At 40.0% G+C, this 26155-nt stretch overlaps 1 protein-coding gene across 1 annotated transcript; it reads left to right on the top strand.

The window, feature by feature from the left end:
• IP6K2 (inositol hexakisphosphate kinase 2) lies at window positions 1-26155 on the top strand. The gene is made up of 6 exons (XM_083489386.1): window positions 1-159; window positions 17091-17386; window positions 19477-19699; window positions 20728-20903; window positions 22994-23169; window positions 25371-26155. Exons 2-6 carry the CDS (start codon window positions 17185-17187, stop codon window positions 25866-25868), a joined length of 1275 nt encoding a protein of 424 aa, XP_083345512.1. The 5' UTR covers window positions 1-159; window positions 17091-17184; the 3' UTR covers window positions 25869-26155.

Raw genomic sequence — 26155 nt, forward strand, 5'->3', positions numbered from 1 at the left:
CCAATCAGCAGAGGCTTGCTCCGTCAGAGCCAATGGAGATGCATGGGGCGGAGCCTACCCTCTGCCAGCGGGGGAAGGGCCGCCCCGCTCGGCGCCGCCATTTTGGCCTCTGAGAAACAAAAGAGTCGAAGCCGCTGCTGGCGGGGAGCTATTTGGCAGGTAACCGCATCTCTCGTTTTTTTATTACTGTATTATTATCATCACCACCAACATTATGGTTCCCACCCTTGGGTGTCTCAAGGTGTGAGGAGGAACCGAGGAGTCTCATCCCATCTCGGGATAGGAGCCCAAAGGTCCCTTCCATGCCGGCTTGAGAAGAGCCGGCGGCTGGGTGGCAGGGCCACCATCTTCCGCCCCTTCTCCCTGCGGGTGGAGCCGGTTGCCACATCCGCACCCTCTCGCTCTCCCCCGGCACCACGTTGCTTTTCCCCGTCGTCCTCAGGCAACCCGCCTGAGGTAACAAGCTCTTGCGGCTCCTGTAGCCGTTGAAACCCCAAAAGCCCCGTCGTGGCAGCGTCGTTGGAGGCAGTGGACTTAGAGGGAGGCTTGCTGTTTCCAAGGGATGCTTCTAGGAGAGGGGTAGGATGAGGAAACGAAGCCTTTGAGGTGCCCCCTACCTGCCCCCTCAAACCCCACACATCCCAGTACCAGCGCATATGATGTGGGACCCCCCCCCTCGTTTGTCTCTCTGCAATCCCCCCCTCCCCACTTTCTTGGTTTGCCGCTCGGTATATCTGAGCACCTCTCTCTCGCCCTCTATGTTGCGTTTGGCTTGTGATGTGGGCCCGCATCACCGGCCATCCAAACTGAAAATGGTCGGGCGGGGGTGGGCAGGAGGAGAAAATTGCTGCGAACACTTCAAACCCTCCCCCTTTATTGCGTTTTTATTATACATGCACTTTTATGTTGGGTTTGTTTTAACACTTGAATCGTCATCCTTCTCTCCTTGGGTGAGATTTCTCTTTCCTTTATCTTTTCCTTATCGGAAGGTGTACGCAGGGTTAGAAAACCTTTCGCGTAGGGCCAGGAGGTCATAAAATGGTGAGGTACTTTGAACTTCTGGGTGGGTGTGGTTTAAAGCTTTTATTGTGATGGGAAATGCATGACTCATTGTTACTCTGCAATTTTGAAATAACCCTGGATGACTAACCAGGTACTTGTATATGCTCTCCTGTGTTTTTTCCCCTTTCTCCACATGTTGCACCTGCCTGGTGTTTTTGTATGAGATTTGTATCATGAATTTGGAACATCTTGGTCTTACATTGTAGTAACCTATTAGCTATTTAATTTAATGTCTAATTGACTTCTTCCCAGGCAGTACACTGTGTGTTGAAAGACCTTTTATTGCCCTGAAAAAATAGTAGCAGCAGCCTGTGGTACTGTGGTTGGTTTGACATGCGTGTGACACAGTCTTAGTGTTCTATGTTTCTGATGTAATTTTCTTCTGTTTCGGCCTGATTTTATAGCACACCATGCCCTACAGACTTGCTGTGGTTGGCATATTATTAACATGGCTAATAGTAAGTCAGTATCTACCCAAATAACTTCTTCCAAAGCTCTTAACATTTAATTAGAATGCTTTTTCAGAGCAAATTGCTCAAAAGTGTGCAAAAATGTAGGTAAAACAAAACACACATGGAAGAAGTTCAGTGATTGCTAGCAGTCATGTTGAAAGTTAGTTGAAATGTTGTGTGAACAAAGTTGTAACCAGAAGGCAACCAGTGAAGTAGCTTGCCAAGGAGACTGCAGGAAGCTTTGGAGATTCCGGAATGTTGATAGAAATGCATATGGTGGTCCATTGCCTCTTGAGGAGATGTGGATTATTATCTGTACCACATCAACTTTAATAGCTTTCCAAAGCTTCCCAGTTTACATCCTGGTACAGAATTATCCAAATTACCCAAAATACATGAAGATGGCTACCATATCTTAATCATTGACAAAAGATGTCAGCCTTCTCACCAGATGGTTATAGTGAAAACAGCTTAAGTCACCAGTGATTACTTCAAGGCTTCATTGTGCAGTGAGCAGGAGTGGTTATTTCCCATCAGTTATGAGTGATCCTTCAGTTTCTAGACAACAAACTGTCAACCATCATTACATTGGCCATATCACCATATTTTCCACATTCTTCTGATATGTGATAAGGTATGATATAGAAGGACAAGCTGGACATAAATTGGCTTATTTAGGATAGGGGTAGGTAACCTGTAGCCTTCCAGATGTTGTACAACTCCTGCCATCCGTTACCATTGACTGTGCTGCCTGGGGCTGATGGAAGCTGAAGTTCCAACATCTGGAGGGCCACAGGTTCTCAGTCCCCGATTTAGGATTTATAAATGAAATTAATGGAGATATATTGCACGTAGTCAATTTATAATAAATGCTATTGACATCTTAGTTAACTGGATTGTTTTGGTTGTTTACACCCCTTTTGCCAGTAAGGGGCAGTACTCTGTTGCTTGAGGTGAAGTATTTACATAATCCAAATTTACTTATGTGAGTTCCCCACAGTCATTGGGGATGTTTGGCATGTGAGAGCCAAGATCTTATAGCTGTCTGCCAGTCACTTCACAGCCACCAGTGATCCTTCCCTTGCATGTTTAAGGGAGTAAAGATAGAGATCTTGTTGATGGCAAAAAGTAGTAGTTTCTACAAATAGGGATATTATTAAAAGTGGGATTTGGGCAGTGTTAGGAAACTCAGATATATAAGCTAATCACCAAATGGTGCCTTAAACCTAGGTTACTGTTGTCAAAATGGAATGTCTAGATGTCTTTTTCCTCAGTGTGGTTTTTATTACAATTTTTATTCATTTCATTTCTATACTGCTTTATATTTTAAAGAGAAAATCTCAAAGTGGTTAACAACACATTAAAACGTCAACTAATACAATCCAGAACAAAACAAATTCAAGCTTCAATGAAAATATTTCAGATTGTTTCCCCCATATTTATTTACCTACTTAATTTATATAGCTTCCCCATAGTAGAAGTGCTCTAGGAAGCCAGTGTGGTGTAGTGGTTTAGAGTGTAGGACTAGGGCTTGGGAGATCAGGGTTCAAATCCCCACTCAGTCATGAAACTTCCTGGATGATCTTGGGCCAGTCATAGCCTCCTAACCTATCTCACAAAGTTTTTGTGGGTATTAACTGAGGAGGGGAGTAAACTATGTACACCTTGGAGGAAAAGGTGGGATATAAATGCAATAAATAAGCTTCTCTGCTTACCTTCTTAAGAAAGCTGGAGGGGCCAGCCAGATGGAGATGCCAGTTGTGAGCCTGGTATCCAGAGATTTATATGTCGTTGCAATTGGACCTACGCCTGTCACAAAACGCACCTGGCTGATTTTGAACCCTGATGGCCAACGAAGGGATCCCTCATCCCCCTCACAAAACATAGAGCCCATTGGAGATGGTGGTGATGACACAGATGGCTGTATGACCCCCTTGCATTTTCATAATCCATTTAGCTGAATTACTTGGATTGGAGAGACTAATGCCTCTGCTATCCATTGCAACAAGCTTGCTAAATACTTTATAAATAAAATGATGCATATCTGTTTTGACTAGGATGCCATGTTTCAACTAGAGACAACTTTAGCACCCCTTTACAGTTGTACCTCGGAAGTCGAACGGAATCTGTTCCGGAAGTCTGTTCAACTTCCGAAATGTTCGGAAACTAAAGCATGGCTTCTGATTGGCTGCAGGAAGCTCCTGCAGCCAATCAGAAGCTGTGGAAGCCCCGTCAGACGTTCGGCTTCCAAAAGAGGGTTCGAAAATCGGAACACTCACAAGGTACGACAACATTTATTTGGAAAGGGCAAGGTAGTAGTGTAGATGTCTGTATAAAAAGTTTCACAGAATCTAAAGTGAGATGAAGTAGAGCCTGTCCAATCTCCCCAGGAGGGTATTTTGGACCTGGCACCATCAGTGAGAAGGCCCTGTACCTGATACCCACCAGCCATATTTCCAATGAAGATGAACTGGAGAGTAGAGCCCCTGAAACCATTCTTAAGGAATGAGCGCATTCATGTAGATGGAAGTGGTCCCATGCCACTGAGGGTTTTAAAGACTAAAAGCAACACTTTAATTTGAGGCCAGAAAAAGATGTAGTTGATATAATATCAATGTGTTATGTCCCACGCACTAACAAACATTCTGGCAAATATACTTTGTACCAATTGCACTTTTAAAACTTTGAAAGCAGCCACACATAGACAATGTTGCACCAGCCCAGATGATTACTGTGATTTATGAATATATGAATATGACTAGTGCATGAGTAACGAGTCAAATCCATGCTTTCTAAGTAAGACCACAACTAGACAAAACTGGTAAAAGGCACTCTTGCCTGCTTACATAATCTGATTAGTTCCAGGAGTACCCCCAGACTTCATACTTAGTCCTTCAGATGGAGTTCTGTCATTGCCTGGATTAAGGATCATTTTGTTTGCTCCCATCCATGCCAAGACTGACTCCAGATACCAAGTCAGAGTTTTCACAACTCTGTGGTTAGCGGATGGAACGAGAGATAGAGCTGTGTGTCATCAACATACCAATTGCACTACATTTCAGAATTCCAGATTGTCTTCCAGTGGTGCCATTTATAGAATAAACAATGCTGAATCAGAAAGCACTGAAGTTGTTATTGTTGTGGACCTGCTGAACTAGCATGTATGTAACATGATGGATGAAATTATACATGCTGTGAAAGGTGAGGTACATAGCCTAGGATCCTAGAAGCAGCCTAACTTCTGGATGCCCAACTGATATTTGTTATAGACACTTATGCTTCTTCTCAGTTAATATTCAGCATGCCATCTTCCATCCCTTTTGGAAACCAAAGGCATTTTGATCAGTGTGAGTGCTTTGGTAATAGGAACATTAAGCTGGGTCAGACAATTTATCAGTTGAGGCCAGTATTGCCTACTACTTTGACTGGCAGTGGTGCCCTACTTGCTACTTGATTTGTTTTTACACTAATGATATCAGTTTGATATGGCACCCTTTTCATGTGCCCTGAGCTACAGTTCCTCCCCCCAATAAGGATTGTTTACTATGTGAGACTGTCCTTGAATGGGCATTTATGTTATGGCTACTACACTCTACAATTGTATTCATCTTAAAACACACCTTATATATTATTTCAGTAATCCTAACAACTACAGCTCTCTAAGATTGATCAGTACTGTATTATTAGTTCCATATTTCACTTGTACAATGGAGGCTTGTCTAAGGCATCCAAGTGACTTTGTAGTTGCATGATTTGAATGTGAAACTAACTTTTAATAGTACTGCCTACTTTGTTGTCTGACCCTACCCCACTAGCTTGTCCAGAAGGGAATGTGGCTCTCAGACTGAAAATAGTTCCCCACACTTGCCATAGAGAATGATTAAATTTTCCATGTTTGTGTTTAGTAAAGAAAGCTAAAAACTTTGAAATGAAACTGCCAAGTTTGCATTATGTTGTATTTTCAGTTGGCATCCATTAATTCTTCTTAATGAACTTTTTTCTGTGGAAAAATAAAGCATTGGTGCCGCATATAACTTCTAAGTACTCTTTGTTCTACAGCCCCATCCCAAGAAGTAGGAAATTCCAGAGCTTGTATTTGATGTTGGTGGGAAGACCTGGCAGTGCTATGGCTGGTCACAAATTACAGCAGTAGCAACTTTTTGGGAAATGAGACCTTGAGCTTATGTGTTACACCCATTCAAAAGCATCCAGAGTAGTTTTAAAAGATGATGCACACACATTCCATTCCAGCAGGCTGCAACAGTGAGAGATAATGGGAAGCAGGGCCAGTCCATCAGTTATGCCTGAAAAACCCAGCTCCACCAGACCTACTCTCCTTTAACTGGCAGCAGTCATTCCAACAGCAAGAGAAAAGATGCTGTGTCTTTCTGCCAGCTCTGCTGAAAGGACCAGCTTCATCAAGCTTCTTGTGTCCCTAAACTCTTTTTCCAGCTAGTCAATATAAGAACTACATACCACGGAGAATTGTGGGTTTGGTTCCAGACCACCGCAATAAAGTGAATATCACAATAAAGCAAGACACCCAATGCTTTTTGTTTCCCAGCGCATATAAAAGTTATGCTTACACTATACTGTAGTCTATTAAGCCAGGTCCCCCTGGCTGCAGGGCGGGAGGGGGAAAACCTACACACATAGGATCTCCTCTACAGATGTTCCCCCTCAATATGCATATGGCAAAGAGTGGGTGGCATGATGGCAGAGGTAATAAGCTTATCACATGTCAAATTCATGAGGGAATCACCCAACTAGGGCTGTGAAGATAGGCTGGAGCACAAAATAAAGTTATATTAGAGTCCTTTGCTGTTCTCTTTATAAGGAGGTCTGACTGTGTCATTATTTTTTCAGGCAAATTAGGACTTTTTTTCTTAAGCAGATAGCTCTGTAACTGGTGTTACAAGCCACTTTATGTACTGCCTTCCATTAGTTGTAAATCTCTATACAGTAGGCCTGCCACTTACATGAGGGTTTGGTTCCGAGGCCAGTATGCAAAGGCAAAATCACATAAAGCCAGCAACCCCTGGAACTACCCTCCTGTGTGACCATCCCTACCTGTCTGGAGCGGACCTTGCCCTCTGCCTTGCTAACCTGGAACTGGGATGCTTCAAGAGCCTTCCTGCCTCCTTCCTAGAGACTGGAGGGCTCAAAGAGCTACTGTATTTTTCGCTCTATAAGACGCACCAGACCACAAGAAGCACCTAGTTTTTGGAGGAGGAAAACAAAAAAAAATTTCTGAATCTCAGAAGCCAGAACAGCAAGAGGGATCACTGCGCAGTGAAAGCAGCAATCCCTCTTGCTGTTCTGGCTTCTGTGATAGCTGCGCAGCCTGCATTCGCTCCATAAGACGCAGGCACATTTCACCTTAATTTTTAGGAGGGAAAAAGTGAGTCTTCTAGAGCAAAAAATACGGTATTTCCATAACTGGTTTCTCCTCCCCATTTATTATATTTTTTCGTGTATAAGACAATGTTTTTGGCTGATTTTTTTCAGTCAAGAATTGGGGGTCATCTTATACACAGAATGTGAATGTGGGGCAGGGTTGGAAAGCTTGACTGCTTTCAGGCTACACTGTGGGGAAAGGCGCTTTGCTCATGCTCAGAGGCACTATTTTCTCCTCAGCCAGGAGTGAGCCTGGTACATGGAGCTCAAGCTTCACGAGGTATCCTGTAGAAGCCCCTCTAGTGCGACACTGAAGAGGACGCCTCATCGCCCTGTCTGGAAGATTCTACTCTGCCCGCCTTCCTAATCTTTCAGCTGACCTTCCAAAGTTCCAAAGTTTGGTGACTTAAGCTGTGCGGCTGCCAATCCACACTGAAGGTGTTATTTTGGGGAGGGGAGGGGGTGGCTTCTCTGGCTTCAGTGCCCACCTGCTTCACATTGCCCTGTACAAGGAGATGCGGTTGGCTGCGAGCACTCCTGGATTGCTCCCAGCTCTGGTGGCTCTGAAACCAGGACCTGGGTGCTGCTGCCGCGGTCTTCGTGCAGAGCAGGATCGGGCAGGTTGCAGCTTAGGCTACAAAGCGCAGGAGGGCAATGGACAGGCTCCCTCTCTTGCCCACCTGTTTTGATCCTGGGCACTTTCTGCCTGGGCTTGAAGGCAATCTCCCCAAAAAAGCTCTCCCTGGCACTCTAAATCAGTGTTTCCCAACCTTTTTTGGGCAAAGGCACACTTGTTTCATGAAAAAAATCTCGAGGCACACCACCATGCCAGATGGGGAAAGGTCACTTTTTACTTATGTAAAAAAAAATAAAAAAATAGTAACAGCATAGAAGGTAATGGTTAGGCTAGCATCCCTCTTCCAAATATGCTAGGTTTTTATTTGCAGGGACTGTTCTACATGGGAAAGCATTCAGCACTGTCATTCTCCCATCTGCCATCTGAATTGGTACTATTCTGGGTCAACTTACTCTGCTGCATGTGTAGATGAAAATGGCACCAAGTGTGGGGGAGGGGGCAGAACAGGTTTCAGATACAGGATATTAAGCATACACGTACTTCAGATTGAACTGGTTGCTTGCTTTGCAAGTTTTCATTTCCCAAATGACTGCCTTGGCAAGCGCAATACCTACCAGGCTCAACGCCGGTCTCGCGCTGCCGCTTCCCGCGCTCTCAAGGACCTGGGAGGAGGAAGGCGTGAAGGGAATCCCGAAGGCGCGAAAACCTTGCGCATGCGCAGGCCTTCCACCTGCGACAGCCCAGTAGGCTGGCCGAAGCGAACGGCGATGGGATGTGGGAGGGAGCTCGCTCGGCGCCCCGCATGTGCCTATGTGGGGCACGTTACAGCCCCGTGACGTCAGCGCCACGCAGGCAGGCAGACGGCGAGAGCCCCGCGCTGGGCGGCCTCTCCTCGCCGCCGCCGCCCCGCCTCTCGCCGCCCGACTCGCGCGCCTCCCTCCCACGGCACACCAGGCAACGTCTCGCGGCACACTAGTGTGCCGCGGAACACCGGTTGGGAAACACTGCTCTAAATGAAAAAAAACTTGCCCGTTTTCATGTTTTAAATACTGATTTCTTAATTTTGGGTTAAAAAAATAGAGATCTTATACATAGGGGCATCTTATACATGGAAAAATACAGTACGGTCAAACCTCGGTTTCCGAACGTCTCGGCTGCCGAACATCTCAGAAGCCAAACACCGAAAACCCGAAAGTGAATGCTTCTGTTTTCAAATGGATCTCGGAAGTCGGATCACTTCTGAGGCGCGTTTCTCAATTTTCCCCATTGAACTTGCTGACAGCCCTTTGATCCTTGGTTTTTGAATGTTTTGGAAGTTGAACGGACTTCCGGAATGGATTACATTCAAAAACCAAGGTTCTACTGTATTTATTTTTTGGTTGCGTGCCTCAGGTCCCAATCATGTATGTATATTATGTGTTGTTTGTGGGCCCATTGTATAGTATTTAAATCAGTAGCAAACTGCTGTGACTAGTAGAAGCAATCACTAGAAGTTAACAGGAAATGAGTCACAGTAGGGCTGTAAATGAGTAAAACTGTAAGGTGCCATATATTGGAATTATTTCAAGAGGTGTAAGTAAGAATAAGGGTGTGGTCCTACCATTGAAATATATATATATATAATAAAATCACACAGAATAACTACATTCTGGTGAAATGCCTGGCAGGTATTCTAATGTCATTCTAACAAGGGTATTGAAAACAATAGCAACCTTAATCATTACCTTGTTTTTCAGATTTTCCAGTTCTGTCTGATTACTTTTTGTACCAGTCTTAATAGGGCTTGATTTTTAATTAAAAAAAATATAGTTTACTTGTGACAACTGTTTAATAAGTATCTACAAGTATCTATTCAGGTTGGATTTAACTATGCCTACCTGGACTTGTCCATACTTCTTTCATGCTTTCTTTTCCCCTTCCCCTAGGTGTTCATGGGAGCTATTTTCTCCTTGCTAGGCATGGCCTGAGACGTAGTAGAAATAGGCTGGGCACATGTATTTCTGTCTCCCCTCTCCTGTGGCTGTTTGCCACTTTGGACCTTGCCCCTGTTAGATGGTTAAAGCAGAAGATTGATTAATTTCAATATGTATTGATTGCAACAGGGATGATGGGCCATCAGTTAGATTCACAAACAATAATGTTAACTGAATGTATTCTGTTGTTGTTATCACATATACAGTGGTACCTTGGTTCTTGAACTTAATCCGTCCCGGGAGTCCGTTCGACTCCCAGAACAGTTCAGAAACCAAGGCGTGGCTTCCGATTGGCTGCAGGAGCTTCCTGCACTCAAGCGGAAGCTGTGTCGGACGTTTGGCTTCCAAAAAACATTTCTGGGTTTGCTGCATTCAGGAGCCGATTTGTTCGACAACTAAGCTGTTCAGGAACCAAGGTACCACTGTATTGCATTCTTCCTAATGCAAGTAGATGTACACTCATTATGGCAACTCATAATAGAAAGAATCTGGACATTGCAGACAGAACCAACCAACACACAACAAGCAAGCATCTTTCCAAAACCTTAAGGCTACATTTTGTTTGAATGATTTTTTTGGGGGGGGGGTCCAAAGGGTGAGCGTTTGTTGGGTTGGGGGATCCTCATATTTTAAATTTAATTTAAAATTTAAGTAATTTCGTTGTCCCCGAGAGGGGGCAATGACAATAAAGATATTATTATTATTATTATTATTATTATTATTATTATTATTATTATTAAAGATATTATTATTATTATTATTATTAAAGATATTATTATTAAAAGTGTGTCCAAGCTGTGTTATTTAATCAAATTACAGACAATTTTAACCAAGTCATTTTGTGTCTTGGTATTTTGTATAGTTTGTGCTAGAAGAGGAAAGCAAATTTTTGAAGAAATATTTTGCTAGATAAATCGAAATTGATTAGATGCTACTAAATAAAGTCCAGTATGGTATGTTTTAAAATGTATAATTTATTAAGTGACAAACTACTGACATTCAGTTCAGATACGGAGTCCACACCCTACTCCTGCATTGTTTCAAAATCCAATAACCTTTAAAGAGGAGAAGTGAAAGAGAACATGGGAACAGTGGAAAAAAACTTACCCAGCAATGGAAAATTTTAATCTCTCGTGCAACATGCAGAGATGCTAAACTGGATCTTCTACAGATTATTATTATTTTTTTGGTCAGCTACACAATGTGCATTGGCTTGCAATGCAATTAGGAAATCAGCTATATCATAGAGGAGCTTTTACTTTATTTTACCCTGATCTTGTACAACAGGTGCATGGGAAATCTGCAGCCCTTCAAATAGTTGTTGGACTAGAACTCCCATCAACCCTGACAATTAGCCATGCTGACTGAAGGTTGCAATCCAACATTATCTGGAAGGCCAGAGCTCCCCCCTCACCCACTTTATCATTGTTCATTTAATGGCTCTGTGCATGCGGGTGCAATAGTTAAAGCTGCATCATAACCCTAACAAATGTCACAGAATTGTGACATTACCTGTGTATGTCAGAAATGTGAAATACTATTTATCTGTTCTCACATTTTCACAAAATTCATCTGAGGTTGTCTTGTCTGAATTCACGTTTCTTGTCATTTACCAAATATGGTCAGTTCTTGTAATATCTACATGTAAGGTTTATAAATTAGATAGTAGAGGAGGCATTGCCCTCTTGCCTTTAATGTGATCTTGCAGTTTTCTAGACTGATACACTGCTCTTTAAAGGTTTCACCTTGCATTTACTTAACTATGTTGTTTGCATGTCCTTTGCTGACTGCAGGTGTCCTGTGAGAGTACAGTGGAAATAAAAGCTGAGCAGCGTAATCATGATATGGTCATAGATCTCCTGAAATTACTTTTAAAAGTTTTAACAAGGAAAATATTTGACTTCTTTTTTTGGGTGTTATTTTTAATAATTCATCTTTCTTTATATAAGAGGGGATCATTTTGTAATTAAAATGATAATGTATTAAAGCTTATGTGCCATTTGGTTGTTGAAGAAGTTAAGGAGCTGATTTCTCCCCCTCCCTTGCCCCAATTATGAGTCCAGCAATCAGCATGACGAAGCCCTTCCTCTTTTTGCCCCTCTCCATTTGTACAGCTAATGATGCGTGAAGCCTAATTATTATTAACCCCAGTGTAGGTTTTAGTTCTACAATACTTTCAGAGGCAATCATCTCTATCTACTGTGACTTTTGATTAATATTATGCAAAAAATAGACTTACATTTCTGCTGATCTTGTTCTTTTGAATTGCAAGCCACCAAACAGCATTCATCCGTACTGTGACATTTTATTTCAGATGTGTGTGTTCTAGACTGATAATAAAACTTTCACCATTTTCCATGGTTAAGATGTGATGCTTAATTTTATATTTAATTTCCATCAAGGAGATTTAAGGATCACATGCTTTTAAATAGTTGAAATAGTCTCTACACGTCCTGCCTCAAAAATAAGCTTTTTTGGCAAATATGTAATAAACAGTTCTATTTTCTCTTGACCTCTTTTTGTTCTTTGCACTGTTGCATCATTGTGTTCTTGCTTTACTTGTTTGTATTTTCTCTCTCAAGAGAAACTTTGCTTCCATCCCTGCTGCTGATGCTGATTTCTTATGGGAGCTCTGCTTTATTAACCTCTTGAAAAATTTCCATTCATACATAATGCTGCTGGTACTGACGTCATGAATGCAGTGATAGGATTTGAAGTAGGATTTCCATCCAGTTATTAAATCCAGTGTTGGAAGTCTGTTGGTATTTAGCATATATTTTGATCTCTAAAACTAGAAAAACTAAACTTCCTGAAACAAAATATATCTAGATAATGTGGGCTCCCTGTTAAGTCAGTACTTACTTTTTGCTCCTTGTGAAGCTAGGAATGGGGACATTGAAATGTTCTGCTGTTCTTGGTATCCCGATCCCGTGAAGGTGACTAGAGATGTCTTCTGGGGACTGGGGCGGCTGTGAGGCTATTCACTTCTACTGCCCTGATCCTTTGGACAAAAGGATAGATAAAAGTATTATGGATGGATTTCTCGCCTCTCCCAAAGCAGGTTTATGTGTGGAATGGTAATTCTAGCAATTGTGAGTGTAAAGCCGGAGGATTATTCCTGGTTCATATGAAATGAAAGGGAATGACTTTGGGAATAAACTGCATTCTCAGCTTCTCAGGAGGAACTTCCATGTGTAGAGAAAAACCAGAACATATTAGTCTAGTAGAGCAAGAAAATCATTGTAAGAAGTAGCTGGAAAATATTTATTGTAGGTGTCCCAAGTACCAGGGAACTTTCTGTTCCTCAACATCCAGTCTCTTCCTTGATGAGAAGTAGGTAGTCTGTTCATTTAAGCAAAATGAGTGAGGGAGGGGAGATAGGCAATTTGGTATTGTGAAGAGTCTGCCAACAAAGAGAGGGACGGTAGGAGACTGATGTGAAGGAGTTTCACTCAAGTGGCTTGCTCATTGGGAAAGCAAGAGTTTTGCAAATTTTAAACTTTAAAAATTCCCACCTCAATTCAGATTCCCTTTACTCTTTTTAAAGTAGTGACTATTAATGGCTCCATTCATATCAACACCCAATGTTTATTCTAGGTTTTTTATTTCAAGGATGCATTTAGTTAAACGCTGAATGCTCGAGACTGCATAGCCAGTATTTTGGATAATTTTCTAGATAGTTTAATAAATACTTAAGATTTTTTTCATTAAGGGCATAACTTGTAGTTAGACAGAAATGAGAGAGCAGAAATAATGAAAATGAAGTAGAGAGAGTTAGCCATTTTTTTTGGGGGGGGGGAGGAGACTTTTAGAAAGGCTATTGCCAAAACAAAAGCATTTGTTGTATTTCAGTAATTGAACTCCATGTTCCCAGGCACATGGGTCATTTTCTACATCTCAATATTTAAGTAGGATATTATGTTCTTGGGGAAGATTGTTAATAATTAAAATACTTTATGTTTTATACTCAGAAGATTTAGCAGGAGTTAAAACGCTTTTCCTTTAGAGTTATATAAATGGTATTATGAGGGAAAAGACATAAAATCCTGTTTGGGGTGGAAGTGTGAAGAATAAAGATGCTGTTGTTACCTTGATCTAAAGCAGGAATGGATCATTGGAAAGCTGTACATAACAAAACTTTGCCTAGGGACACCTAGTAGTTTAGGATTGCCTTGAACTGCATTCAGACAGGTTTTTTAAATGCCAAGTATGCTGCAAGCCCCACAGGGACTGTTTTTAATCCCTCTTAGCTTACACATGGACTTCTGACCAGCAAGATCAGTATAGGTAACACAGTCTCTAGATTGAAAATGTGCAGTAAATAAAACCATGAACCATGAAAACTTAGTGAAGTGGTTAAACACACAAGTTATGAATTGTGAAGCCTGTGATTTAGATCTCTGCTTCACCATATGCTCACTATGAGGGATCATTCTCTGGTATGGGAACAATAATGTAATCAACAAGTAAAATTCCAGGGAAGGGAGGCAAAGACTACTTCAGGGCCTGCTCCAGCTGCTTTTCCCCTCTCCCTCTCAGGTGTGTGTGATCTACTGTCATCTACCCAATGGGAAGGATTCAAGGAAGAGAGGTGATATTGATGGTGATGTCTGCTCTCCCAGAGAAGACTATTCCAAAGAGTAGATGCCAGCTCTACTTCTAGATCTTGACAGCATGTGAAAAGGTGTAGAGCCCATGCCAGATATTATGTGAGGAAGTATGTATGAGAAGATGCTCTGTGGTGCGGTATGCAAGACACAGGCTGTTTAGGACTTCAAAGTTAATTTTTTTAAAAAAAGCACATATGAGTTGTGCTTTGAAGTAAAAAGACAACCAATGAAGTCACAACTGCTTTAATGCACATCAGTAAATAAGGGACTGCAACATCTGGACTAATTGTGATGCTTTTCAAATCCATTTTCAAGGGCATGTTAATAGGAAATGTTTTTCTGTAGTGTAAGCAGGAGGTTACCAATGCATGAAGAACAAAAGCAAGATTCTGTTGCATAATACTGGAATATTATGCATGCCCCTGTATGAGAGACAGCTTTTATGCTCATGTTTGAAGGTGGGGCCTGTTGAATCATGTCCTGGGTGATACCCAAGAGAATGCAGTTTTGTAAATACACACAGTTCAGCATCCTCTGTGGACTGCTCTGAACATATATGAAAGAAAACAAGTTGTGAAAGCGCTTGAAAAATTAATGAGCTCGCTGGGGAAGAGTGGAGAGTGGCATACGTTTGTGTATCGGGTGAAATCTGTAGCAAATACATTTTTCTGTGAGGATCAGAGGTTGCAGAGATTATTTTGACAAAGTCTTTATGTGTTTGCACACATGCATGCATTTTCTGTTACGATGACAGAGCAAAATTTCTTGAATGTATTGTCATGATTTCAATAGCTTGTTTATTTGGAAGTAAGCTAGGGTTGCCATATTTCAAAAATAGACTCAGTGTCTATTCTGAGTAGGAATACAACCCAATGCATCTTACCCCGAGTAGGTGATCATTGGATGCATCTTTTTCTGAGGGTATTGCTATCCTAGAGTAATTCATTGGAACTGGAAAAATAGTGCCATCTTCTGGATAGAAGTGTGTTGCAGAAATGGACTGGATGCAATAGTAGTTAGGTAGTCAGAATGTGCTTCACACCAGTAAGCCATTAAGAGTTAGCATTAGGTATACTCATTGCTTATCTTCTGTAGTATCACAGGTATGAAGTTATTGAGCTCAAAATATTTTGTTAAGTGTGGATTACATTGTATTTTCACCGGGTAGTGTTCCTGATGATAATATTGTTATGGTCCAGCAAGCATTTTTTAAATTTCTGTTCACTCTACCAAGGGCAGCAAACAACAAGACAATGCACAAAATTTGAAAATGATCTAAAATGTATCTTAAAAAGAATTAAGTATCCTCAGTGCTAATAAGTTCAATATTATCAGTATCACATACACATCTATTGTTTAAAATCCTTCTGCGTGTCTGTGTATGTTTGTGCATGTGCACACATACACTTCTAGAAATTTATCAATTTTTATAAAAAAGAGTTGTTTGTTTCTGCAATCCATTGCCATTAAATTTTTAAGATAAATTTTGTGCACACCTACTTGGAAGCAAGGATCTTTGAATGCTGGGATTTATTTCTAAGATGACATGCTTTGCACAGCTTTGCACTGTGATCCTGTACTTGGGTCTATCTAAAAATAAGTCTGGGACCTAGAACACTTTGTGGTCTCTCAGAATTAGCTGCATGATTGTTCATGTAACACTCTTTATGGGAGAACCAGTGGTCACATTATTTTTAGCTACAAATCTTAAAGACTAAACTATATTAGACCTTTGCTATATTTGCTAATAGGATTTAGCTCATCTCTGCTTTTCTTTTTCAAGATGATCAAAATAGACCATTGAGCTTCTAAATGTGTGATCCTCAGTCTTGAAGACCACTCTAATTCTGTACGATATAATGTTTGTCATCTTATAAGGAGAAAAACATATGTAGATACAGAGTAAACTTTTAAGGTTATCCTCCTGTTTAAGTTGGAGATAAGGTTGCTAAGAATAAAACAAGCAATGCTGAACATACTATTTTTATGGAAATATGCACGACAGGTATTGATGTGTTTTACAAATGAGGGGGATTGTGAATTTCTGTCTATTTGTGTGATCTATGTATGCACAGTTTTCTGAACATGAATTCTTTTCAGTTCTCTTTTTGGAAGCTGCTCTCAGAAGTCTAAAGCTTTTCTTTAAACTCTTGAGTTCAAAAAGCTAATTTGACATTCTGATTCATTTTATATTTGCTGTTTATATGTTTTTAAATGGATTTGTATATTTTAATATATTGTTAAGTACCATCCTGAGAACCTTTGAGTTAAAGTGCAAAAATACAAACTCACCTAATAATAATTAAATGGAAAAAGCTTGTGTTTATTCTTCTGGGACCCCTCTTTTAAAAAAGCTCAAAAAGCTAAATTTCAAACTCCTTTATTACCTGGGGAGTTCAAAATGGTGTGGAGGAACGCTTTTCAAAGGCTAGTTTAGGTTGTGGCCAGGCTCTTTCTTTTTAAAATGAATAGTAATAAATAGCGTGTGTATGTATGCATGCAGACTAAAAGAAAGGAAGCATCAAATGGAAACACAGTGTTATTTGCATGTTCTATCTACGACAGGCTTTAGAAGGCTAGATGGGTATCCGTAATATGATATAGAGAAAAGAGTGGAAATGCGTCATTTATCTACAGTTTTGCCCTGTGGACTATTGTGCTGATAATAAAATGCTGCAAGGGTTAGCAGATTTGAACAGCCAAGAGAAACAGTGCGAGTGCTTCTCCCCCTTCCACTTTCTGCATTGACATTCTCCCTGCTCCTTTGTAATAGGCACGCCTAGTAGCTGTGTGCTAATCCCAATTGGCTAAAATTGTGAGAGGCGTGGTATGCAGATTATGGTATGACCTCACTCCTGTTTGTCTCAGTGCTTAGAGCTTGTTGGCTCTTTTCAGTTTCTGCTTCATAGCGGAGAGTTTCACTTCTCTTTCTCTCGCTCTCGGTTGCAAAAGAATCTGTTATTTGTGCTCTTTCAGACAACGTTGCTAAACGAAAAGGGATTTTCTTCTGTTTCCATAGACTTTCTAGCGGGAATAAACATATACTGGAGAAGCGATCTCTGTGTGAGCTGCCTTCACAACTGCCACATTGGTGTGTCTAATGTGCTACAAGGATGAGCCCGGCATTTGGAGCTATGGAAGTGGAGCACTATTCCAAAGGCGTCCTGCTAGAGCCTTTTGTTCATCAGGTTGGAGGTCACTCCTGTGTCCTCCGGTTTAATGACAAGACCATCTGTAAGCCCCTTATCCAGCGAGAACACCTGTTCTATGAGACCCTTCCTACAGAAATGCGTAAATTCACTCCTCAGTATGAAGGTATGTTATCAACCTTAGAAGGGGGTTGGGCTTTTTTATTCCTTTTGTAAATCCAAATGTGCTGTTTTGTCTCTAAAGTCTCTTATGCTGAAGAGATTTTAGGGGATTTCTTTTCATGCATTTTGATATTGTCTGAGCCAGGCTGTGGAGATACAGGGTGGAGATGCTTGCCAGTGGGTCTTTGGGCTGAATAACAGCATTAGAGTAGAACAACTCTGCTGATGATAGCCTATAGATCGGCCTTAGGCACAGGTAGGTAAGTATATTGATAATAGCTTGTAAATGTTTTCAGTAATAATGTGCTGCTTCTTTCTGATTTGTATGTGTGTGTGCACTTTTTAAGACAAAACAAAAAATAAACTGGATAAGATTTGCTTGTCTTACAGAAGTTTATTGTGGCTCTTTGGGTTCTTTTCTACCTCTAACAATTTGGTCAGCACAGCAGGGAAGTTAAAATTTACTGTTAAAACATATTCAGCTTGTTTTTGCCCTTAAGGAGATGGGGAAAAAATGCGGTCATTAGGTAGGCAAAAGGTGAAATACCGTTGAAGAGACTGTCTCCGATGGTATGTGGGAGTAGATATTCCAGTTCTTAGCATTGCATTAGTTGACCAAAACTTTTAACTTTGAATGAGGTACTACTGGAATTTAATTAAAGATACCCGAATTTTAAAAATCTGATTACCTTTTTACATTGTATTATATTTATTCACTGAATAAAGCAACCACTATTTCACCAATTAAAAGACTAAGACATGTCTCTTAGTTGTATTGCTATATGATGTGCACGCCTACTGAAACATTTGAAAACTTCTCATTACAAGCTTTTGGAATGAATAGATGAAAATGTACTTTATAAATGTTTGATAGAATGTAATAAAATGTACTAGCATATGTGGTTTTTCTCTTTTGGAGATGTGTGGGAGGGATTCAGGGGTAAGGGGGGGCCTCATTTGGTCCATCTCTGTTGTTTTTTCCAGGATAAAGTCAAAGGCCATTTTCTAGCTGGCTTCCCCCCCTTTCCTGTAGCTCTTTCCTGTGTGGGCAGCAGGACTGTCAGTCAGAGCTTCCGCACTCCCTACCCTTGCTACTGTAGGTCCCAGAGCTGCCTGCCCTGCTCAGAAGTGCCAGTCTCTCGCCAAGAACTCTAGTGATGAGCGGCAAGAATGTACAGATTGATTGATTTCAGGATAAAGAGAGAGGACTGAGGAAAAAAAGCCCCATTCAGCCAGTTGTTACAACTTCTGCCATAGCATTCCTATATGGCACTGTCAGAACTTTCCTCTAAGACTCTCAAAACATAAGACAATGCTCTAGAGACTCTGAGATGAGGAAGCAAAAATGCTTTCAAAGTTCACCATGTTTTGATGTATCTCAGTCAAATTTGTTTTGTACTTCATTTTGTTATTTCCTTTGCAAGACTGCTACATAACTGAAATCAATAAAATATATTCCCCCAAGGAAAATAAAAATTGTAAAATTAAACGTGGTGATTCTAAGTGGAACCCTTTGAATTAGTTGTCTGTTGTAATGTGTGATGTTGTTCTTGTTTTTGCTCTGCTCTTGCAAGCCTTTCCTTTTCCCTGGAGTCTATTAACCCTCCTGAAAGCCATTTGTTTGGATAAGTGCTTTTAGCTTTGCTGTTAAGCAAAACTTAAAGCTTTTGGTGTTTCTGTGCAGGGCACATTTCACTGCAAGATGTAAATATACAATGTTTTACATCTCTTTTAGGGACAGATAAGTCAGATTTTTTAAAAAAGAAAATAATAAAATTTTTCAATAATTGAAAACGTCTCCTGTTATTATTTGATTCCTATGTGATTCTGCTCACGAGAAGAATCTCCTGTATCATTAATGTGTTGTCTTCATGATAAATTGTCTTCTCTGTGAGGTGTCACTTTGTCTAGATGTTTTGATATTTGTTAGGTTGACAGATGAGTTTTGGCCTGTGGCAAGATAAAAAACTAAGGACTGGGGTAAGAGAAAAACCAAAGTTGCTATATTCTTAGTGCAAAATTATGTTGTGTTGTAAGCTGTATATGCTTCTCATTTCTTTAATGTTAACTGTATATCTTATTTTTCCTCTGAAGGTGTGGTATCTGTAAGCTTTGAAGAGGATGAAGACGGAAACCTGTGTCTAATAGCATATCCATTAAATGGGGACCATGATAACTTGGAAAGCCTAGATAATTCTGAATGTGAACCTAAAAATAAATTGTTACGGTGGACTAATAAAAAGACTGTATTGCTAGAAAATGAAAAGTTAACTAAGGAGTGGGTTCGACAGCACCGAAAAGAAGAGAAAATGAAAAGGTAACTAAAAAAAGAGTAAGCAAAGCAAAAGCTAATAACATGATTCTTCTGTGTACACTCAAATCTCATGAATTACCAAAAAAAAAAAAAAAAAAAATGCAGTGCAATCCTAAGCATTTTTACTTGGAAGCAGTTCCCATTGTATTTAATGGGTTTCCTTATAGATAAGCGTATAAAACTACAGACTTAGTGTGGTAAAACTGGATAGGGTTGTATACTGTACATTTTTGTGCCTAGAAAGTCATTTTTCAAATTTAAGTAAGGAGCTCTGAAATTCTAGTTTTTCAGGCCTACAATATATTTAATTTGATTGATTTCAGGATTAGATTGAGGCATTTTCAGTAGGAGAAGAATATCTGGAACATGGTGTCATTTGAATCTTGAAAGTTATAAACTGTGGCAACTGTTAAATAATGCTCTTCAAATATATATATAAGAGGCCATGTTAGGCTGATGCTTCAAAAGCAATCAAAAATATTGTGGCACCTTACAAACAAGGCACTTATTTACCGTATTTTTCACTCTATAAGATGCACCTAGTTTTTGGAGGAGGAAAACAAGAAAAAAAAATATTCTGAATCTCAGAAGCCAGAACAGCAAGAGGGATCGCTATGCAGTGAAAGCAGCAACCCTCTTGCTGTTCTGGCTTCTGGGATAGCTGCGCAGCCTGCATTCGCTCCATAAGGCACACACACATTTCCCCTTACTTTTTAGGAGGGAAAAAGTGAGTCTTATAGAGTAAAAAATACGGTAGCTTTTGTGGACTAGAATCAGTGCTAATCAGATGCCAGTACTCTTTTAAAAACATGGGTGAAGGCTTGACTGAGAAACCATGGGACAAATTACTTGGTTAATATAAGAAAGATAGTGGATACCACTTTTCAGTTTAAAAATCATTGTGAAATAGGCTAGTTGTAAGCAATGCACAAGTGAAGGCTAGCAGAGCACAAATATTTTCAAATGATTTTTGAAAGGCTAGGATACTTCCACTTGACCACTAATACTAAGGTTTGGTTCTTATTTTTCAGCCATAAGTTAGAGGAAGAATTCGAATTGCTGAAGAAATCTGAAGTGCTGTATTACAGTGTGGAGAAAAAAGGAAATGTCAGTTCTCAGTTTAAACACCATAATCCTTGGAGTATGAAATGTCATCAGCAGCAGTTAAAGCGAATGAAGGAAAATGCAAAACATCGGAATCAATATAGTATCCTTTGTGCAAATAAATGTATGACAACTGAACAAGAACCACATTATCGTAGGAACTGAACAGTTAAATATCAAATGTGACAAGTCACTCAAACGGGAACTTTTAGACCAAATTTGTGTTTCTCAGCATTGGCTGATGGAAGTGACTACAATGTACTATTTTCTGCTGTTGGAATTCAGGCTCTCACATAGTTCTTAGGCTGATGCTACATAAATCTGCAGACCATTTACCTTTACAGTAGCCCACAATTGATGTGTAATCTCTGCAGTTGGTGGAGGATATTGATGGTAGTGCTGTTGTCTGTATTATGTAAGGAACAATGTTGGTCATGCTGCAGTCCAAGCCAATCTACCTCTAAGCCAGTACATTCTGTTGAGGGGTGATCTGTGCTGATAGTGGTATGAGTACAGATGTGCCTTTAAACCAAGATATTCCTTAGTGCACATCTAATTTTTATAAATGGAACCTCTTGCTTTAATTAGTGGATAGACCCAGTGAAGTAAAGTTCTGCTGTTTCTTTATGTTGGAACCACCAGCATTCTTTCCTCAAATGGCACCAGAGGGCTTAATCTCACAAGTTCAAATGTATCTTGGTTTGCTTTTTTAATTGGAGCAAAGAAGTATGTATATTTTTTTGTTCAGTTGTATGGAGAAAAATAATGCTATCTTAAGTGACAGAGCCAGCAGCTTACTGTCTGTTCTTCTCTACTTTGTATTTCCAGTAGAATATCTGATAGAGGGAGATCATGTTTAACACATATTCTTTGTGTATATAAAGAGCTCGTGTGCTACACATAAACCCACTTCCCTAAATCATATAGATACAGTCTACAGGGAGTGGCTTGTAGACACCTTGACATTCTGTGATTGCCATCGGAGGCAAATAGATAAGGGGGTCTGTGTGCCAAAAATAGTAAATGTGCTGCTGGTTCTCTGGTGTGGCACAATGATGATGTTTGGCTGTATTTTGCCTTTAAGTAGCCTATTTACTGTATGCTTCTGGAAATGAATGTACAGTGGTACCTGAGGTTAAGAACTTAATTCATTCTGGAGGTCCGTTCTTAACCTGAAACTGTTCTTAACCTGAGGTACCACTTTAGCTAATGGGGCCTCCCGCTGCTGCCGCACGTTTTCTCTTCTCATCCTGAAGCAAAGTTCTTAATGTGAGGTACTATTTCTGGGTTAGCGGAGTCTGTAACCTGAAGCGTCTGTAACCCGAGGTACCACTGTATAAGAACTGCTAATGGGTTTTTTTCAGGGGGACATTAAACCCTTAGAACACTGAAATATGTTCAGTGAAAATATGCAGGTTCTCTGCACAAGCCTTGTAGAGAAATTTTCTGATGGAGTTGTCTGAAATATTGATAACTTATCATCAATATCTGATTGGGATAGTTTATAATATTTTTATACAGTTGAGAAGAGCAGCTGAATAGTTTATCCAAGGTTATACCTGAGTTTTGTGTCAGAGCAAAAGCTTGCTGAAGCCAAATTGATTGTTTCATAGATTCTGTCCTAAATCTCCATCATCTCAGAGAACAATGCTTTTCTTTGGTTTGTGGAAAACAAGGCATTTTATGATACAGACCTGCCTGTATCAGCAGGGGAGGCCTTGCTGGGGGAGCACTACTATTTGAGGCTTGAGAGGTAGTGGTATTGTGGGGATCTTCTCTGTAGTTACCCCCCCCCCCAAAATATGCCCAGTTATGGAACTCCTTCCCCATGGCAAAGGGGTCATCACTCTACCTGGCACCATTATCAGACTCTTCATTGGTCATCTGGGAGCAGATGATGAGTAATTTTAGATTGGGTTGTTCCCCCTCCTTTGCACTATAGTAAACTCTGTGTTCCAAGTAAGGTATTTAATATGTTTTATTGAATGTTCGTATCCTGCCCTGAGACCTTGTAGTGAAAGGTGGATAACAATGAGTTTAAAATGCCAGTCATTAATAGTGAAGTTGTACAAGTTCTAATAATAGGGGCAACACTGAGAATTTTAATTATTGGTTGGGACATTTCTTTATTTCGGCTTCAAGTATAAGAGTAATTTTGGTCACAGTTCTTCTGAGCTTTCCTTAACTAAACAGAATTTATCTTACTGGAAAACCTAACCTCGCGTTATGAGGTGCCTTGTGTGTTAGATCTCAAGATGGGAACCCGGCAGCATGGAGATGATGCATCTGAAGAAAAGAAGGCGAATCAGATCCGGAAGTGTCAGCAGAGCACTTCAGCAGTTATAGGAGTCCGAGTTTGTGGTATGCAGGTGAGTTTCAGAAAGAGCAGGAATGAATACTTTCTGCTTATTAGACTGTGAGTGAAACCAATTTCTATTTGCGTTTTCTTCAAGTGGAAAAATTCTGGCTTTCCTTAGGCAAGCATTGCACTGTTCTGAATTTTGTGAGCTACTGATTACAGTTGTCATTAAATAGTAGAATTAAGTGCAGTGGCGCTGTACATTTTTCATTATATATTTCTGGCAATTTAAGAATGGTGTCCTCATTTTCTCTAATTCAAAAAAATTCAGTGGTGTTACTCATTTTAGGCAATTTTGTAACCTTCCCACTTCCTACTTTTCCAGCTGAGAAATTTTACATTTTATTCACCATCTTGCTGAAGAAAGCTCCAGAACGTGGCAGTATCACTGTAATCAGGCGGATGGGCCACTTGAGAGCAATGCTCTTCCTTATCAAGAGCGGAGAAAGTGAGCCACTGTGCCTTTCTCTCACCATGCATGGAATTTGCTATTTAACCATCAGGCTGTCCTTGATTAAGAAATCCAATATGGGAGATGATCACATAGAGTTCGTTTCCACATGCATGTGCATGGAGTGAAGCATGCACTCAAAAATCCTCTCTAGCAATACATTCTCTTCCCTCCGATACTAGCAGATTTATTTATTTTAAGTGCAGATTCTGTCCTGGAGTCCTGAAAGACTAAATTTGAATGCAGATAAACTGCAAATTATTTACGATACTAATAGGCTGCACCATTGCTTTTTTTAAAAAAATATTAAAGTTTTTATTAAGGATTTTTTGTGTTAGTCTGCACCAAGTCTTTGTAGTGTGCACACTTCATAAAAACAGCCAAAGTAAGGCTCCTTTCACAAATAACATGATTGTAACTGTAAGGCAAGCTGTTACTATTTATTAGGGTGTTTGTTTGTTTGTTTGTTTGTTTGTTTGTTTGTTTCACCTTTCATTCTGGAAATATTTCTAAGACACCTTGCAATTTAAAAGTAAATAAATAAAATTACATTGAAGCTGCTTCTTTTCCCTTTGGATCATTGTGGCTGTTCACATTGACTTTGATCACAGCATATTGCTCAGAAGGACTGACATCTGGGTGGAAGTTGCCTAGCCGTGTGCACTTTATTCCCTTCACTGCAGGTGTTTTCACTGTCCAGAGGTAGAGTAGGTGGTAGCAGTTAGCTGTTCTGCCTGGCTGTTTAGTTATTCCCTGTAAGTGAAAGATGCAAGTGAATGGGGCAGTATGGACAATAAAAATAGTTAGGGCTCCTTGCTTCTCTGCTGGCTCTATGCATCCTTTTATGCAAGCTTGGTTTGAATGGAATGACTACTATGAGAGAGGAACTTTTCATCTTTCTGTACAACTAGAAGACCAGTCCTGACAGTCACCTATCCCACTTTTCCTTTCCTTTGTTACTTTTAGTGGTAAACATCTCTGTGCTTTCCCTTTAACAGCAGCATCTCCTTTGCAAATGATGCTTGGAAGGTATAAACGTGGTATTCATAGTCCCTTTCTTTATTTCAGGCTGCAGGATATTGCTCCAGTAGTTTCTTAGTTCATTCTTTCTGCTTTTAGAGATCCTAGTTTTAGTCACCATGCTTAATTTTTATCCATCTGAGGGCCAGCTTGTTACCGTCATTTCAGTTTAGTCTTCAAGGACTGACTCATTAATCTTTGCTACCATTTTAGCAGATACTAATATGATTTGTTATGGTGTGTTAAAATATATTTTCATTGTCTCAGTTATATGCTTCAAGCTGTTGATTTCTTCTGTGATGTAGACATACACAATAATTTTATTTAAAGGGCCATTTTCCCCTTCATGAGATTGCCACCAGTAGCTTTTCAAAATGAATTAACAAGCATAGGCATGGTACTGCTGTTATTGGCCTGAGTTACCAAATGCCATTATGCATGTTGTAACTTGACTTTTTAAATAGTGGCCAAGTAAATTTCTAATCCTACTTAAATTCCATGGTCTTATTTCATCAATGGAAAAACAATAATATGCACCTTAAGAATCTGCTTTGGAATTAAAACGTGTTATATATGAATGATTTGGCAGTTAGAATATTCCACCTCTGACTTCCTTCAGCTATATCAGAAGACTTTTGAAAAGTTTTCCTTCTCTTCTGAAGCATATAATTTTTTGATGGTTTTAATTCAAAGTTCATTCAGTGCTAACAAGTCCTTTTCTTGCCTTGTATTTTCTACAGGTTTATCAGCCAGGTTCTGGCCAGTTAATGTTTATGAATAAATACCATGGAAGGAAGCTTTCGGTCCAAGGATTTAAAGAAGCACTTTACCAGTTCTTTCATAATGGGAAATACCTGCGAAGAGAACTCTTTGAACCTGTTCTAAAGAAACTGACTGAATTAAAATCAGTCTTGGAGAAACAGGAATCTTACCGCTTTTACTCCAGTTCTTTGCTCATCATTTATGATGGAAAGGAATTACAAGAGGTAGCTGTGGACTCTGATCCAGAAGACCTTGAAGGCCTTTCAGAGGAGTCTTCAGATGAATCGGCAGGCGCATATGCCTATAAGCCTACTGTTAGCTCAGTTGATGTTCGAATGATAGACTTTGCCCATACAACTTGCAGGTACTACGGAGAAGATAGCGTGGTGCATGAGGGCCAAGACACGGGTTATGTTTTTGGACTTCAAAACTTAATAGTTATTATTAAAGAAATAAGAGATGAAAGCAGTGAATAAACATTTAGAATGCAAAGCAGTAGAAAGCACTATAGTGACTCTTTGTATTCCAGAAATATTGACCACTTTCTGGTGGTAGCAACCTGTACAGACTCTGTTGGGATGGCCCCATCAGAGTCAAAGCTGTTCGGGCATTTCCTTTTAGTGGTGCTAGAGTTAGCACTGACACATCTGGGTATCTTTATTATTTATTTTAACTCTCGTGAACATTCCATATTTGATTATTCAAATACCTCTGTTATTCCTGTGTGTATATATACCAATAAAATTCTTTTTGTTCATTGTAA

The sequence above is a fragment of the Podarcis liolepis genome, assembly GCF_965112155.1.
Source record: "Podarcis liolepis genome assembly, chromosome: 2".
Lineage (NCBI taxonomy): Eukaryota > Metazoa > Chordata > Lepidosauria > Squamata > Lacertidae > Podarcis > Podarcis liolepis.

Excerpts from the sequence above, each read along its gene's own strand:
- IP6K2 (XM_083489386.1), top strand. The coding sequence starts at position 17,185 with ATGAGCCCGGCATTTGGAGCTATGGAAGTGGAGCACTATTCCAAAGGC. Across the intron at positions 19,700-20,727 it reads AAAGAAGAGAAAATGAAAAG|CCATAAGTTAGAGGAAGAAT; the intron begins GTAACTAAAAAA and ends CTTATTTTTCAG. Across the intron at positions 23,170-25,370 it reads TCCGAGTTTGTGGTATGCAG|GTTTATCAGCCAGGTTCTGG; the intron begins GTGAGTTTCAGA and ends TATTTTCTACAG.